Genomic DNA, 18,139 nt, shown 5'->3' with positions numbered 1-18,139 from the left:
AATTTGAGACTTCTCGTAGGGTATCAGGCACAGCATCATAAGCAGCTCGCAGCCTCACCGAATGTTTAAATGTTGATTGATTTGATGTTTAGAGTGTCTTTTGTTGCTCCCCATGGGTAGCAATATCCTGTTTCATTCACAATACCCAGTGTGCTTCTCTCTCTTTCAGACATTGATTATGTCTTCATCTATTCATCTTAAACACAAAGCACATTTGATAGGAGAGATACAGTCAGAACACATTTTACAGGCTCATATGAATGAGATAAAGCACTTGAAGCTGTATCAATGACCTATAGCAAAGTCCTTAAGCTCTATAACCTACTGAATTGAGGTATTATGTTTGTAAACGGTGGTTAATATGATTTGCCAAAAAAAAAAGATGGAGACTTTAATTAAGTAATTCAGCTTATATAACTCCTTGGCAAACAAGTAAGAAGGCTTTCACTTTCAAATTTTTGGAAAGTCCATAAAAAAGTTTAAAGAGTGTCCTGCTTCTACTTGGCACTATATATTTTCTCATTTGGCCTCTGGCTACAAGAGAATCTACTAGCTTTTTATTTCCCCTCTCTTCCCTGTTCTCTTGCCTTTGCAGCTTCTTAGCTCTTGTATTTGTGTGTGTGTGTGTGTGTGTGTGTTTTAGAGGGTCTACATCATCCTCTGTGAGTGGTGAACGCTAGATCTAAATTTAGCTTGAAGTACAGGGTCATTAATACTCTCTGGCCAATCTCCAGGAATCAATCACACCCACCTACAGGGAGAGAGGCTTTTAATGATGCACACAGCACTTTCTTTCATTTGTGAGTCCTGTATACTTCTCACTGTTTAAATCTTTCTTCATGAGATGATCACATAAACAAAAAAAAGTCTATCGTCTGTCTGTCTGTATGTTGGTCTGTGTGTGTCTGTCTTTCCATCTATCTGTAAATCCATCAGTCCTGCTGTCTGTCTGTATGATTTCCGCAATGCGGGGAAACGCAGACGGAATTGTGGAATCCAGTCATAAAGAATGGAACACAGAATGTCACGGAATTTGCCAAATTTTGGATGAGTAAATCAAAAGCAGGTCAATACACAGTATCAGAATGTATTATGGACTAGTGTCTGTGAATATTAAGTCACAAAAATACAACTTAAATATGAACCCTGCATGTTCTGTGTGAATGAATGTCACAGACGCGCAGTTTCGTTTACTACACACTTACTGAAGCATGTGTGACGCTTGCGGTATTTTTAGCTTCTGCCGCCTCGAATTATGATTACATATAAATATAAATCTCTAAAACTGCTCTTAGAGTCACTTCAGAAGCATTTTACCATTTCATTTGAGGAAAAACTGTTCATATCATGTCATATCATATCATATATATACAAACAAGAACTTAAATATCTTCACAGCAACCCGTCAAAATTAAACGTTCGGTTTAACTTGAAGAAACTGTGACAGAAATATATTACTTAATGTAATTATAGTACTATTATTACTAATAAAATTATTATTAAAACTAATTTTTATGGAAGATTTACCTGAAGAATTATTTATCAGAAAAATTTAAATATACAACACAGCATTTCTAAAAAAATAAAATAAAGAAATAAAATAACAATAAATACATTTTTATAGTATTAATTAACTGATGTTTTTGATTATGAAAATGTAATGAAACCATTAAAATGGAATTAACGGAAAATACAGAATTTGGTAAAAATAAAACTGAATTTGAGAAAAAAAAATATGGAGTCTTAAAAATGTAGTTTTTTTGTAGTTTCATGGTTTCAATTAATTACACATTGTTTTTATTAATATTTTTTTAGTTTAACCATTGAAACCTACAGAATGGTTACCTACAGCCTACAGAAATTAAAAAAAAAAATGTAATGGGGGGTTACTTAATGTAATGATACTACTACTAATAATAATACAATTGTTATTAAAGCATTATTTTTTAAGTAACATTTAGCAGAAAAATTATTTACCAGAATTTATTTACTAGAAAAATGTAAATACACAACACAGTATTTCTAAAAATAAATAAATTAATAAATAACAATAAATAAAATATTTTTATAATATTAATTAATTGATGTTTTTGATTATTAAAATTGAATAAAACCACTAAAACGGAATCCAGAAGATTAATGGAAAACACAGAATTTGGTAAAAATAACACTGAAATAAATAAATAATAACAATAAACATTTTATAGAGCCTTAAAATGTAGTTTTGTTAAACTTTTAATAAATTGCTGTTAAATTGTGTACGTTTCATGGTTTCAATTAATTACACGTGTTTTTAATAATATTTTTTAATTTAACCATTAAAACCTACAGAATGGTTACCTACAGCCTACAGAAATTAATTTGGTGAAAAATAATAATACAGATTTCATAGGGTCCCATATCTATCTTTCTCTTTGTCTGTTGTTCTGTGGATCATTCTTCTAAGCTTTCTAAGCTTTCAATTGATGTGTGGTTTGTTAGAATAGGACAATATTTGTCTGAGATACAACTATTTGAAAATCTGGAATCTGAAAAAATCTAAATATTGAGAAAAGCACCCTTGAAGATGTCCAAATGAAGTTCTTAGCAATGCATATTACTAATCAAAAATTAAGTTTTGACATGTTTACGGTAGGAGATATTTACGATCTTTATTTAATATCCTAATGATTTTTGGCACAAAAGAAAAATCGATAATTTTGACCCACACAATGTATTGTTGGCTATTGCTGCAAATATACTTACGACTAGTTTTGTGGTCCAGTGTGACATATTGTCTATTGTATAGACACAGAATGTTTGATTTACAGTTTTGGTCAACAGTTTTGCCTCCTGGTCAGTACATTTTTGTCATTATAGTGTGTATCTTTTTTAGCAGTGTTGAATTGTTATGTGAAAATCATGGCTGTTATGCGCAAGCTATCATGCTTGATTCCACACATAAGAACTGCAAAGATATCAAATGGAAGGAAGCCAAGACTGGAGAAAAAAAAATGTCCCTGTATGCAAATTTCCCAAGACAGGGCAGCTCTGGAAAAACAGCGAAACATTAGTAAGTGTATTAAAATGAATCATCCCCGGTTGCATGTTAGCTGATTACAGTGGTGCTGAGTATAGGATGTTTTAATAGAGCACGCTGCGTGTCAAGAGTATCTGCAGAGTGGCTTGTTTGAGAGCGTATGTGCACTGAAGCATGCTCAAGGTGAAGGCAGTTTGTTGCAGCGACAGCCACAGTGCTTGCAACTTTAATTGTTTGGGTCCCCAATAAATCAAACGTGCCTTTGGAGTTTATTTATTTAGAAAGCATATTAGACAAATTAATCATTCCCAGGAGCACGGGAGAGAAAGAGAGAGTATGCTTGTGTTTCACACGCAGTTAGTAGTATTACTGGAGATCACTGTAGCATGTTCGTTCTCTGTGTGCGTATTCATGTGTTTGTGTGTTGTCTCGTCTCTCTTAGGGTAAAGCATGACTGGACATTCCTGACGTCAGAGCAGAATAAACGTCACTATTGACCCCGTAGGCTGCTTTCTTTTTCTCTGTCCCTCCTTTAGCCTACTTTTGACTGACTTGAAGTCTTTGATATAGCCGCGCACACATTAGCTCTGTTCCAAAACCCAGTACGCTGCCTAAGATAGCATTCTTACAGAAATGAAAAATGAGGTTCGTTCAGTTGATTTAAATAGATTTTGAGCTTAGCATGTTTGTAAGATAAATACAAAGACATACATTTTTAATTACCTTAAACTGTTTTTTATCAATGCTCTTTTTAGTATTGAGTGAAATATAAGTTTCTAATCAATGTTTCTCCAACCTCATTTGCCGTTTGCCACCCCCCAAGCATTATAAAAGATCTGCGAGATATGAACTCAAGTTGCAAGATACACTTGACACTTTTTCTTAGAATTGTGAGATATAAACTCGCAATTGCTGACTTTTTTCCTCACTTTTTCTCTGACTTTTTTCTCGCAAATGCATGTTTGTATGTTGCAACTCAAGCCTTTTTTCGCAATTGCGAGTTTATATCTTGCAGTTCTGTCTTTTTTCTCCAAATTGTGAGACATAAACTTACAACTGCGAGTTATATAGTCAGAATTGCAAAATATAATTCTGACTTTTTTTATATAAAGATAAAAACTCGCAATTCTGACTATATTTCTTGCAAATGTGTGTTTGTATCTTGCAATTCTGACTTTTTTTCTTGCAGTTGGAATTTTTTATCTTCAATTCTGACTTTTTTCTCGCAATTGTGAGTTTATATCTCACAATTCTGATTTTTTACGCAATTGCGAGTTTATATTTCGCAATTTTGAACTTTTTTCTTGCAATTCGTATTTTTCTCAGAATTGTGAGTTATAAAGTCAGAATTGCAAGGTATAAACTTGCAATTCTGACTTTTTTCTCGCAAATGTGCATTTGTATCTTGCAATTCTGACTCTTTTTCTTGCAATTGGAATTTTATGTCTTCCAATTCTGACTTTTTTCTCGCAATTACGAGTTTATATCTCGCAATTCAGATTTTTTACGCAATTGTGAGTTTATATTTCGCAATTTTGAACTTTTTTCTTGCAATTCGTACTTTTCTCAGAATTGTGAAATATAAACTCGTAATTGTGAGTTATAAAGTCACTTATAAAAGTAACTTTTTTCTCGCAAATGCACGTTTGTATCTTGCAATTCGAACTTTTTTCTTGCAGATGCGCGTTTGCATCTTGCAATCAGACTTTTTTCTTTCAAATGTGTGTTTGTGTCGTGCAATTCTGACTTTTTTCTTGCAGTTGCGAGTTTGTATCTCACAATTCAGACTTTTTTTTTTCGCAGATGCGCATTTGTGTCTTGCAATTCTGTTTTTTTTTTTGCGATTCTGATTTTTTGGGAAATATAAACTTGCAATTGTAAGTTCTAAAGACAGAATTGCAAAGTATAAACTCACAATTTGACTTTTTCCTTAGAATTGCATGATATAAATGTATAAATGTAATTTATAGAATTATGTTTAGTCAGAATCGCAAAAAAAGTCAGAATTGCAAGATACAAATGCGCATTTGAGAGAAAAAAGTCAGAATTGCAAAACACAAATGCACATTTGCGAGAAGAAAATCGGAATTGCGAGATATGCAACTTTTTATCTTGCAATTCTGACTTTTTTCTCTTGCAATTGTGAGTTTATGTCACACTATTCTGAGAAAAAAGTCAGAATTTTAAGACGGTGAACTTGCAATTGCGAAAAAAATGTAAGAATTATGAGATTAAAAAGTTGCAATTACCTTTTTTTTTTAATTTAGTGGCGGAAATGGGCTTCCATAGATACCAGTATGCCAAGAAGGTGGTATAACCTTGTGGAACAGCTGTTGTGTCTTTGATGCCTTAAAATGCTGCCTTAGTAGGCAGCTCACTTGGTTTGGGAACAGAGCCATAATTAATACATTAAATGCATGGTTACTGTCTAGTAATGGATGGCAACATCTTAGGCTGCTCATTGCTGTTTGTGAAAAGATTTAATGGGTGTTTTCTTTATAGCCATGAACAGCCCACTGGACTTTATTGCGTGTGGGCCTAGAGTCAGCTATGTTTTTCTCTTCCTAGCTTTCCCTCCATGCTCTTGTCTACTGCTTTGCCCTCTTGTCAACATGTTTGTGATGTCACAGGGTTTTTGGCATTTTTTCAGATCTGTGCTGTCATTCATGCAGTGACGTACTCTCATTAGAATTTTTGCTAGTGCTTTTTGTCTCTCTGTCTTTTTCGAACCAAACCGATTGCTCCTGACCTCACCATATCAGCTGATCACTATGTGCATTTCCTCATTACATAATGAGGGTCTAAAGCGGATGGCTACAGGTGGTCGGAGGATGTATGAGGATTCAAGGCGTGCCCTTATCGGCATACACAATTTCCTCCGGTATCTACCATCCCTGTCACTTCATACTGCCTGTGATGGATAGACGGGATGAGCCACTGAATGACTGTACTGGCTTCCTCCAGGTGATGGATGAAGTCTGCTCTGTCTGCACTCTAGTACAGTGCAACTTCAAAATGCAGTTTAAAAAATGTGTAATTTCAGAGGCAACAGTGTTTGTGTTATAAGGAGATAGATGAAAGGGATAGTTCACCCGAAAATGAAAATCCGGTCATTAATTACTCACTGTCATTTCGTTCCAAACCAGTGAGACTTTTGTTCGTCTTCGGATCACAAATTAAGATATTTTTGATGAAATCCGAAAGCTTTCTGACCCTGTATACACAGCAACGCAACTGACACGTTCAAGGCCCAGAAAGGTAGTAAGGACATTGTTAAAATAGTCCATGTAACATCAGTGGTTCAATCATAATTTTATGAAGCTAAGCTATAAGATGTACTATTTATATTAATTTGTATATGTGATATTAATAACATTTCTCTCATAATACTCTCATACTAACATCAGACGTGTATCTGTGTTCATAATCCTCCTGAGTGCGAGATGCCATTTATGCGTGCTTGTATATTGCTGTTTGCATCTTGTCTCTGTGCCAACAGTTTGAGCTCTAGTGATCACTCTTTTAATCTGTTTTAATTGTTCTTCCCTCCCTCTTTCCACCACCCTGATTGCATACGCGTGTACGCATCTTGCTCTCGCCTCCCTTCCTTTTTCTTTCTCGCTCTCTCTCTCTCCTTGCTGTGGAAATATGAGTGTGTGCAGTTCCCAGGTTCCCAGTAGAGGTTATCATCAAATTATATCTCTACAGCACAAACACAGACACACACACATTCACACATTCACACACCACGTGCCAGGCGTCCAATGAGCCTGCTGAGAAATTACAGTCTTCACCAACTATTTGCCATTTAATTAACAGAACTTTTTTGTGGCCATTTCCAAAACAAAGATTCACATATAATGTACTCACCCCCTTGTCATCCAAGATGTTCATGTCTTTCTTTCTTCAGTCGTAAAGAAATTGTTTTTTGAGGAAAACATTTCAGCATTTTTCTCCATATAATGGACTGATATGGTGCCCCGATTTTGAACTTCTAAAATGCAGTTTAAATGCGGCTTCAAACGATCCCAAATGTGGTTGTAAACAATCCCAACCGATGAAGAAGGTTCTTATCTAGCGAAATGATTGTTGTTTCAATTTAAAAAATAAAATTTAAATACTTTTTAATCTCAAACGCTCGTCTTGCCTTTCTCTCCCTAAACTCTGTGTATTCTGTCTCAAGACAGTTAGGGTATGTTGAAAAACTCCAATCGTATTTTCTCCCTCAACCTCAAAAATAATTTCAAAATCATCCTACATCTGTCATGAACCGGAAAAAAAAAACAGTCCAGGCAGAGTAAGAGAAGAGGAGCGTTTGACATTACGAAGTATATAAATTGTATTATTTTTATGAAAATAACCAATCGTTACGCTAGATAAAACCCTTCTTTTTCAGCTGGGATCATTTGAAGCTGCATTTAAACTGCATTTTGGAAGTTCAAAATTGGGGCACCATATCAGTCCATTATATGGAGAAAAATGCAATGATGCATTTCAATCAAAAAACATCATTTCTTTACGACTGAAGAAAGAAAGACATGAACGTCTTGGATGACAAGGGGGGTGAGTACATTATATGCAAATCTTTGTTTTGGAATTGGACTTCTTTAATATTAACTCGATGAGTCTTCTATGAAAGTTTATGTATCTCCATATTTTGCAGCAAGTGAGAGTTAGGCACTTCAGTGCACTTTGTTTGTGTTCTTGTAAGTGAAACTTGACTTTTAGACAGTCTTTTCAGACTCTGACCGTCTATGACATGGGAAATCTTGTCAAAACAACAATAATGTTTATAAAGTGGGCTGTTGTGTTTTATTACTGGCTTTCATAGCAGATTTGACAGTGACTGACAGACTTCATTGCTAGCAGCCATGCCAGAGAGATTGGCAGAGGTAATTAATTTGTATGTCCACTGAGGGTGAACAATGACTGACATGCATTATACTGGAACAGTGCCTTTCATTTAAAAAATGATAATTAAATGTGGAAACAATATGTGCTGTGTTCAGATTTTGACCCCAAACAGCCACGATCTTGTTAGCCTGGATTTCCCGATTCTCTCCTTGACTTAGAACCCTTTCAGATTCGGCCGACCCGGTGTGGAGTGTTACTGTCAGCACGAGAGTGGAGCAGCCGTCATCCAGCTGCAGTTTCTCATAAATGAAGTGAGTGTTTCATGTCCCCCCCACCCCCACTCTTTCTTAGTCCTGCTCAACCTTATGCTAAGAGCCTATTCCCATGGAGCTCCAAGAGGCAGTTTAAATAATCCAGGATGAAGCCTCAAGAGGCTTAGAAGATCCCTTAACCCAGAGCCTTTGCTGCCACAAACCCTTTTGTCCTCCAGAGTGGGCCAGGAGGGATCCTACAGAGGAAGCTGATATTACCATTTCCTCCCCAGAGTGTTGCCCACAGTCAAGACCACAGGGATCTCTTACACTAAGCTGCCTTGTAGATTGGGCTCCTTAGCGTCAAAACGATTTGTTCACTCTACGTTCACGGGAATATTTGGCTATTTATAGAGACTTTTCTTCTTGAATTAATTTTAAATGCATCTTTACTTGCTTTGAATGTTGATTTTTGGTTGGTTGAAGATAGAACATTAGAGTAGTTTTCTCTTTGCGTACAGTATATTTCATTTTAATCAACATATTTCTATTGTGCTATATAAAAAAAGGTATTAGATGTTAGAAAATATGAATAAATTGATTTTAATTAATTAAAAATGGTATGTGTATGTATTTAAATATTTAGTGAGGTTTTTTTGAAGTTAAAGAAAATATTCAGATGAAACAAGGCAAACTTCAAACTTAAGTAATAATAATAATAATAAACATTGAAATTAGTTGGTTAATTTGAACAGGCTTCTCAGCAGTCATCAGCAAGTTATTTCTGACATGAATGTGGTATTTTTTGTACTGCTATTTTAAGACCACTTGGATGGCAGATGCTTTTATCCAGAGTGACTTGAAAGTGCATTCAAACTGTGCTTTTTTCCTATATTTGCATTCCCTGGGAATCAAAACATGACCTCTCCTCAGTAGCATCATGTGAAATAATAATAGAACTACATTCCATTATTTTAACCACAAACCATTATTTTAAATTGCAATAATATTTCATAATATTATTATATATAAAATGTATTAATGCCAAGTTAAAACACGCATAAAACTTATAGAACTGACAATAGTTTATTTATTTATTTAGTTGCATCTATCTATCTATCTATCTATCTATCTATCTATCTATCATCTATATATATATATATATATATATATATATATATATATATATATATATATATATATATATATATACATATATATATATATACATATATATATATATATATATATATATATATATACATATATATATATATATATATATATATATATATATATATATATATATATATATATATATATATAGAAAGTTCAATATATATTTTTTTAAAGAAGTCTGTTATGCTCATCAAAGTTGCATTTATTTAATCAAAAATACAGAAAAAAACTAATATTATGAAATATTATTGCAGTTTAAAATCATGCTTTACTATTTTAATAATTATATTTTAAAACATAGTTTATTATAAAGCTCAGTTTGCATCACAGGAAAAAGAAAAATATTTCTTTTTTGAAATATAGAAAATATTTTTTTATAGAAGAAATATAGAGAATATATTTTTTAATAAATTAGGTCCTTTTTAACTTTCTATTCTAAGAATGTTGAAAAAAGTATCACAGGTTCCAAAAAAAATGTATTAATCAGCAAAAACTGTTTCCAGCATTGATAATAAATCAGTGTTTTGTTAAAAAATCTGAATGACTTCTGAGGGATCGTGTGACACTGAAGACTGGAGTAATGGATGATCAGCTTTGCATCACATGAATAAATTATATTTTACAGTATATTAATATAGAAAACAGTTGTTTTAAATTGTAATAATATTTCACTATATGAATGTTTTTTTTCTGTATTTTTTGCTGTACTAAATGCAGAAGAAATGTCTTATTGTCTGATCAAAATGTCTTATCAAAAATCTTATTGACCACAAACTTTTGAATAGCAGTACACACACACACACACACACATATACTTAGTCTAAGAATGTTTTACAAATGCAGTGATTATAAATACTATTTTTAGCTAAAAGTTTATTTTGAGTTCCTTCACACATTCATTATTGCATGTTTGTGTGCATGCATTTTCAGTCTCAGTGTGTATGTTTGTTTGGGGCTCAACAGACCAAGCAGAGCCTGTACAGACAGACACACACACCTGGGACAAAGCACAGACACTTGTCTGTTTTATATTCAGCCTCTATAACCAGAGGAAAGGCAGCGTCTGTGTGTATTTGGTCTGAATATGCCAGTGCCTAGATAGAAAGGAGATATTTTGTGGTAGCATCCCTCCTCCTTCCCCTCTGTCTGTCCCACCCACACTGTCTCTCTTTCGATTTATTTTTCCACTCAGTTCTGTCTCTCTCTCACACACACATACATTTACCACCCACCACTGTATCTCGAATCTTCCAGCCCTCTAGAAATGTTGCAGAATGAATAGGTTATCTCTACCGGAGTATGGTATGGGCTTTTTTTTATTTTCGAGCAGGTAAGAGAGGCAGCGCCTCCAACACAAATATGAATGATAATCAACAGTTATGGATAAAATTTAGAGACGACTTGAGATCTTTTCTCTGGATCTACTGGATTTACTAGGTATCCACCTTATTTTTCCCGTAAGAGCGGATGCGGCCATTTGTAAATTTTATGGGTCTTTCCATCTTATCCACATCCATTGGTTTGTAGTGCAAACAGTTGTACCGTTTACTGCACAATGAACTGGAAGTCTTGCCCATAAGCTTACTTTCAGGTTGAAGAATAAGGTGGATAAGTTTGAGCAAAATGCTAATATTTGTTCTATTCTATAAAGGTCTGATAACATTTCTACTAAACTTAAAATAAAAATATTGTCATCCAGAGCACTGTTTTCCCCCATTTGTTGTAATTGAAAATGAGGGTTGCTCTGCCAAATATTCATTTCTTAACTTCTAAAGTTAAAGCATTGGTACTGTGTTGTCTAAAAATGAATGTAAAAATGTCTGAAAACTTGGCATCTTTTTGTTATTTTGACCAATTGTCAGTTTTTTGAGCAGAAATGCTTTAAAGGAAAACATTCCCACCTAAAAATTGGATGAAATGTCACCAGTAGACTATAGAACAAAACAAAAATCACATTCTACTCAAAAACACAAGCACAAATCATAAATGCAAAGAAACGGAGAACCCTCAAGTGGTTTCTTCATTTTTTTCATAGCTGTATGTTGAAATATGAGACAGATTCATGTTAAACACACACACACACACAGAATTACTTGTTTGTAAGTAAAACTGTCAAACTTACAAACTACATCAGTGAATGAATTGTCAGAGGAAACGAAGTTTAGGTCAAAAGTTTACACCCCCCCCCCTTCAGAATCATTAAAAATGCTAATTTTTTACCAAAATAAAAGGGATCATACAAAATGCATGTAATTGTTTAATTAGTACTGATATGAATAAGATATTTCACATAAAAGATGTTTACATATAGTCCACAAGAAAATAGAATAGTTGAATTTTTAAAAGTGAACTGGTTCAAAAGTTTACATCCCCTTGATTTTTAATACTGTGTTGTTTCCTGAAGGATCCACAGCTGTTTTTTTTTTGTTTAGTTCATGAGTCCCTTGTTTGTCCTGAACAGTTAAACTGCCTGCTGTTCTTCAGAAAAATCCTTCAGTTCCCACAAATTCTTTGGTTTTCCAGCAGTTTTGTGTATTTGAACCCTTTCCAACATTGACTGTATGATTTTGAGATCCATCTTTTCACACTGAGGACAACAGAGGGACTCATATGCAACTATTCCAGAAGGTTCAAACGCTCACTGATGCTCCAGAAGGAAACATAGCTGGGGGGAGGTTTAGTCAGGATACTTTGTATGAACAGTGCTTATTTGAAATAGAAGTCTTTTGTAACATTACGTTAGAATGGTTGTGTGTATATATACTAAATGTTATGTTATATTGGTTGCTTGCTGCCAGTATAAGATATAAACTGTTTTAATCCAAAAGTTGTGTAAATGGTGTCGTTTTTCATTCTCTCTTGTAGGGGGCGCTGGTTAGTGCTTTGGCTGATGACAGTATTCATCTGTGGAACCTGCGACAGAAGAGACCAGCTGTGCTGCACTCACTCAAGTTCAACAAGGAGAGGTCAGCCACGGTCACTTAATCTACACTTGCTCTGAGCATGTGTGTGCATGTAGACCGTGTTAGTGATACATAGCTCTATGTGTGTGTGTGTGTGTGTGTGTCAGAGCTGGTGTTGGTGAGTCTGTGGGCCCACACTCACATCTGATACCTCTGTTTCTCTTTTTCACTCCCTTATTATTCCAGTTGACTTCCACTTGCTCTCTCACTGTTGGTACCCAGGTGCAGCACAGAACACAACACTCATTTCTCTGTTGGTCGCACAGGGAGGCGAGACAACATGTGTAGTCATGTTTGCAAACAGTAGTGGGAAAAGAGAAAAGTTTTAACTAATGCAGAAAGAAGCAGTTTATTTAGTTTTTAAAATGAATTACAGTGTTAATGAAGGTTTCCTGCACTGTTTGCCATAAATAATTTAGAAATAGTTAATCCAAAAATGAAAATTCTCTCATTAATTACTCACCCTCATGTTGTTTCAAATCCGTAAGACCTTCGTTCATCTTTAGAACACAAATTTAGATATTTTTGATGAATTCCGAGAGCTTTCTGACCCTGCATACACAGCAACACAACTACCACATTCAAGGCCTAGAAACGTAGTAAGGACATCATTAAAATAGTCCATGTGACATCAGTGGATTAACTGTAATGTTGTGAAAAATAACTTTATTCAACAATTTCTTCTCTTCCGTGTCAGTCTTTGGTCTACGGTTCTACGGTTGAACCACTGATGTCACATGGACTATTTTAACAATGTCCTTACTACGTTTCTGGGCCTTGAACGTGGTAGTTGTGTTGTTGTATATGCTGTCTATTTCATCAAAAAAAAAATTCATTTTCGGTTGAACTGTCAGTTTAAATGACCATCAAAACAGTAAGGCTCATTGCATTGTGCTTGGTTATGCACAGTGTTAAAAACAGGCAGATTTACAAGCAATTTTTTAAAGCTTCGTAGACTAAATGGTGAGTTTTGAGTTCTGAAAGTTAGAGTACATTTACACTGCGTGTCAAACTGTTTTATTTAATCCTGTTTTCCATGACAAGTCCCCTTTACAAGCATAAAAAAGTTGCTTATTTGAAACATTATCCTCAGCAGTGACGTGTTCATACTAAGGACACTTCAATCAACGTTGTAGCTCTGTGGCAAGAATTGAAGAATGTGTGAGACCTTTAATCACACTCATAGCTATAGATCAGCGCAGGAAGGTTGTAACCTTCTGATTCGGTTTGGACAGCTGTTGACTCTGATAAGAGATGAGGCAGCCCTTCACTTATAATCTGCACTGCTTCTGTTGATGAGAGTGACAACTCGCCAACAGCGGCTTTCAGGGTCGAACAAGTTTTTACTACATAACGCTGTGTGTGTGTGTTTGAGGGTCTCTGCACGTGTGTATCTGCCTACGAAAGTACAGGCAGGGGTCATAGGTATAGGACTGATGTGTCTGTGTGCCTGACATTTAGAAAGTGTTTCCTTTTGCGACCTGCCTCACCCCTGAGGCTGCAGTGGGGCAGCTATGCTCCAGAGTGCAAACAAAATGTCTCAGTGTTGAGCTGTAAAGTTAACATGAATTGGCATTCATTTTACTTGTCTAATGCAACGCATTTCTGAGCGATATAATTTTATATATGTATAATTATTTTGAAATGTACTACTTTTCTAGTAACATCACTCTAAATGTAAAAATAAAATTGTAGAAAAATATACAGTTGAAGTCAAAAGTGTATATACACCTTGCAGAATCTGCAAAATGTGAATTATTTTACCAAAAGAAGAGGGATCATACAAAATACGTTATTTTTTTTATTTAGTACTGACCTGAAAAAGTTATTTCACATAAAAGGCATTTACATATAGTTCACAATAGAAAATAGTAGTTGAATTTATAAAAATGACCCTGTTTAAAGTTTACATACACTTAATTCTTAATACTGTGTACTGTGTTGTTACCTGAAGGATCCACAGCTGTTTTTTTTTTTGTTTAGTGATAGTTGTTCATGAGTCCCTTGTTTGTCCCGAGCAATTAAACTGCTCGCTGTTCTTCAGAAAAATCCTTCAGGTCCCACAAATTCTTTGGTTTTTCAGCATTTTCGTGTATTTGAACTCTTTCCAACAATAACTGTATGATTTTGAGATCCATCTTTTCACACTGAGGGCAACTGAGGCATTCATATGCAACTATTATAGAAGGTTTAAACGCTCACTGATGCTCCAGAAGGAAAAACAATGCATTAAAAGCCTTGGGGTCAAAACTTTTTAAATTTAAAGATCTTACTTTGTCTTCTCTGGAACATGTAAGTATCTTCTGTGAAGGCCAGTACTAAATGAAAAAGAAATATGACATATAGGCAAAATAAGAAAAATGTACACATCCTCATTCTGTTCAAAAGTTTTCACCCCTGGCTCTTAATGCATCGTTTTTCCTTCTGAAGCATCAGTGAGTGTTTAAAAACTTCTGTAATAGTTGCATATGAGTCCCTCAGTTGTCCTTAGTGTGAAAAGATGGATCTCAAAATCTCAGTCTTTATTGGAAAGGGTTAAAAAAAATGCTGAAAAACCAAAGAGTTTGTGGGACCTGAAGGATTTTTTTGAAGAACAGCAGGCAGTTTAACTGTTCAGGACAAGCAAGGAACTCATGAACAACTATCACTAAACAAAAAAACTCTATGCAACGCAGTATTAAGAATCAAGTATATGTAAACTTTTGAATGGGGTCATTTTTATAAATTGTACTGTTTTCTCTTGTGGACTATATGTAAGCGTCTTTTATGTGAAATATCTTATTCAGGTCAGTACTAAATAAAAAATAACATGCATTTTGTATGATCCCTCTTTTTTTTTGGTAAAATAATTAGCATTTCTAATGATTCTGAAAGGGTTTCTGCAAGGTGTATGTAAAATATATATAATAATCTAAAAATACATTTATTACTAATAATAAGAGACAAAATATTAATTCAACCGATACACACACAATAACAGAACAACAAACAATCATCCCTTCAGGAACAGTAATCGGCCCACAAAAGGCATGTGGGCTGTGATGTTGAAGGATGCTTCTTTTGGAAAGTATATTTTTGGGAGGAACATAGTTCGACCTACTGTCAGGACACCGTGGGCATCACACAGGCTGACGTTCTGACAGGAAGCTGTCGGAAGATGTTACAACAACCAGAGAGGGATGAGAGGAACAGCCTGTTAAAAAATGCTCTTTCCTGGCATAGACGTTAAAAGTGCTCCCTGAAAACGCTCTCTAGATTGCACATTAAAGCATTTTGGAGGAAAAAGATATTAGACTGTGTTGACTTCAAATGCTTTTGCTGCACTCAAGCCATTCTGACGCATAAGAAAAACAAAAACTCAACTGATTTAAATGCTGCACATTTGTTCTTACAAACATTTACAGGAGGAAACGAATTAGAGCTCATTCAAAGCAGATTCTTTTCCTCCATGTTGTACATGTGCAGCTGGTCAATTGTGTGTTTTATACGGTTGGCTTGCCTGAAGCAACACATTGTCGTTGATTATGAATCTTCTTGTATTTGTTCAGTGAGCTCGGTGTCTCATTCATTCAGAGCTGTAAAATGAATTTTCCCATATGATGCCAATGAAAGGCAATGTTTACGTTTTGAAGCCGTTATGACCCACAGACACAATGTTTTACAGCTGAAATGATGCCATCCTGCTGTAACATAACAAATGATCAGGGAGGTTGGCAGGTTTTTAAGTCTGTTCCTGAATGGATTTGCTCTTTGCTTGTGTGTGTGTGTGTGTGTGTGTGTGTCCCTGCAGGACGAAGGCTCAGTAAAGAGCAAGCCAAATGTCAGGAGTGCAGGGCATCCGTCTGTCATGCTAATACACTCATTTAGCTCATTGTCACACCGTCACAGAAAAGCCATCTGAACGCAAATGCACACCTCACTCTCACACGTGGAGGGCTGTTGATATTTGTGGTTGTGTCTGGTTCTAGTAAAAACTACCTACGTGGCACGAAGCAGTGATTGGTCTCTATGAGGAAAATTAATGATTTCAGATTTTTTGGAAGATGCAAAATATCATTAGCTCATGTGAATGGAGTGTCCCAGGCATGATAGAAAAAAATACAAATATATGTTTTTTGATTTGGCACTCAAAATTTGCCTAGTCATCCTGGAGTAGATGTGCAGATGTTGTGTTAAATTTTCTCTGTTACGTGACACGCACACTCGTAGTGAAGTGATAGATGTGATTAATTGTTTCCTGTGCTAATTAATGAATTAATTAAAGAAGGATCATTAGCTAATTATGGAAAACGTGCCAGAAAAGACCTAAATTAGAATTTTTTTTTCCACTTAAACTTTTTGCAATTAAAGAATTGGATAGTAGTTTTGACAGAATGTTCACCTACTTGAGATTGTCATAATGTAGACATAATTATCAAGTAATGTATAATTGTATAAAATAAAAATATAAATTATTCATTTAAATGAATAGTTTAAGGTAAATTATGATATGTGTATATGTGTAGAGCTGTTGTGCATATATTTAAAGGGTTTAATCACTCAAAAATGAATGTCAATAATTACTCAACCTCATGTTGTTCCAAACCTAAAAGACCTTTGTTCATGTTCAGAACACAAATTAAGATTTTTTTTTATGAAATCTGAGAGCTTTCTGACCTTGCATAGAAAGCAACGTGACTGACACACGACACGTCTGACAAGGCCCAGAAAGGTAGTAAGGATAAAAAGCATTTTCATAGCTTCATAAAATTATGGTTAAACCATTGATGTCTCATGGACTATTTTAGCAATGTGCTTTCTACCTTTCTGGGTCTTGATGTCTCTACGTGTCATGTCTCTACGTGTTGATGTCTCTACGTTAAAATGTTATTTTAACTTCTGGGTCTTGATGTCTCTACGTGTCAATTGCATTGCTGTCTATGGAGGGTAAGAAAGTTTTCGGATTTCATTAAAAATAACTTAATTTATGTTCGGAGGATGAACAGAATTCTTACAGGTTTGGAATAACATGAGAATGAGTTATTAATGTCAGAATTTTCATTCTATCTCTTTAAACTATGTGTTTATGAGTGCCTTCTGAAAGCTGTTTGTGTTTTTATGCTCTTAGAGTTTATCATTCAGTCATTTTAAATAACATTATTTTTGGGGGCTTTTTTGTGGGCTGTACTGGGTGGAGAGAGAGGAGTGGGATCAGCAAAGGACCTCGAGACGGGATTCGAACTCGGGTCGCTGCGAGCACAGTTGCGCGATATGTCGGCACACTAACCATAAGGCTATTGACGCCGACAAAAGCCTCTTATGTTTTCTCTTACTTTTTTTTCTTTTTGTTTTTGCCCTCTCTCAAGAGAAAGAAAAATAGAGAGCAGTCAGCAGTCTAACTTATGTCGTCTTTCAGTGTCTTCTCCATGCGCATCTGTCTGATAGACAGGAAAGAAGTGTGTTGAGTTTGATGCATGGTATTTCTCTCAACACTCTTCCACTCATGAATATATTCATGATGCTGCAAGGTGCTGGTGTGAAGTGTTAGGGGCAGGTGTGTGTGTGTGTGTGCGTGTGTGCACTTGTGTTGCAGGGAAAAAGCAGTGTGAAAGGGGTGAGAGGCAAGCCGTTTGCACAGCACCAAAACAAACAAGCCTTTTGTTCATAAAATGATACCATATGCTCCACCTTTAAAAAAAAACAAAAAAACAACACTTGTTCATGAAGATGCATGTGAGTTTTGGAAAACGAATACTTTCGATAGGCCCAAGACTGAGTAATACAGTATGCCAGTTTTAGTGGTGATTAAACAGAAGCCCAGTCTTTGACTCTGGTAGCTGAGCTTCCTGCATTTTCATCCCTCTGGGACATACAGCAAAGTACATTTGAGTTGA

At 35.1% G+C, this 18,139-nt stretch overlaps 1 protein-coding gene across 4 annotated transcripts in view; it reads left to right on the top strand.

The window, feature by feature from the left end:
* Positions 1 to 18,139, top strand: part of stxbp5a (syntaxin binding protein 5a (tomosyn)) — a 110,986-nt gene that overhangs the window by 37,985 nt on the left and 54,862 nt on the right. For all 4 annotated transcript variants that reach the window (XM_051138365.1, XM_051138364.1, XM_051138363.1 and 1 more), the window contains exons 3-4: positions 8,103 to 8,184; positions 12,169 to 12,269. In XM_051138365.1, the coding sequence (XP_050994322.1) occupies positions 8,103 to 8,184; positions 12,169 to 12,269 (183 nt within the window). The remainder of the gene's footprint in view (positions 1 to 8,102; positions 8,185 to 12,168; positions 12,270 to 18,139) is intronic.

Source organism: Labeo rohita, chromosome 20 (assembly GCF_022985175.1).
Source record: "Labeo rohita strain BAU-BD-2019 chromosome 20, IGBB_LRoh.1.0, whole genome shotgun sequence".
In the NCBI taxonomy this organism is placed as follows: Eukaryota; Metazoa; Chordata; class Actinopteri; order Cypriniformes; family Cyprinidae; genus Labeo; species Labeo rohita.
Note: the sequence above shows the minus strand (reverse complement) of the source record. Positions and strands in the feature narration are given on the sequence as shown.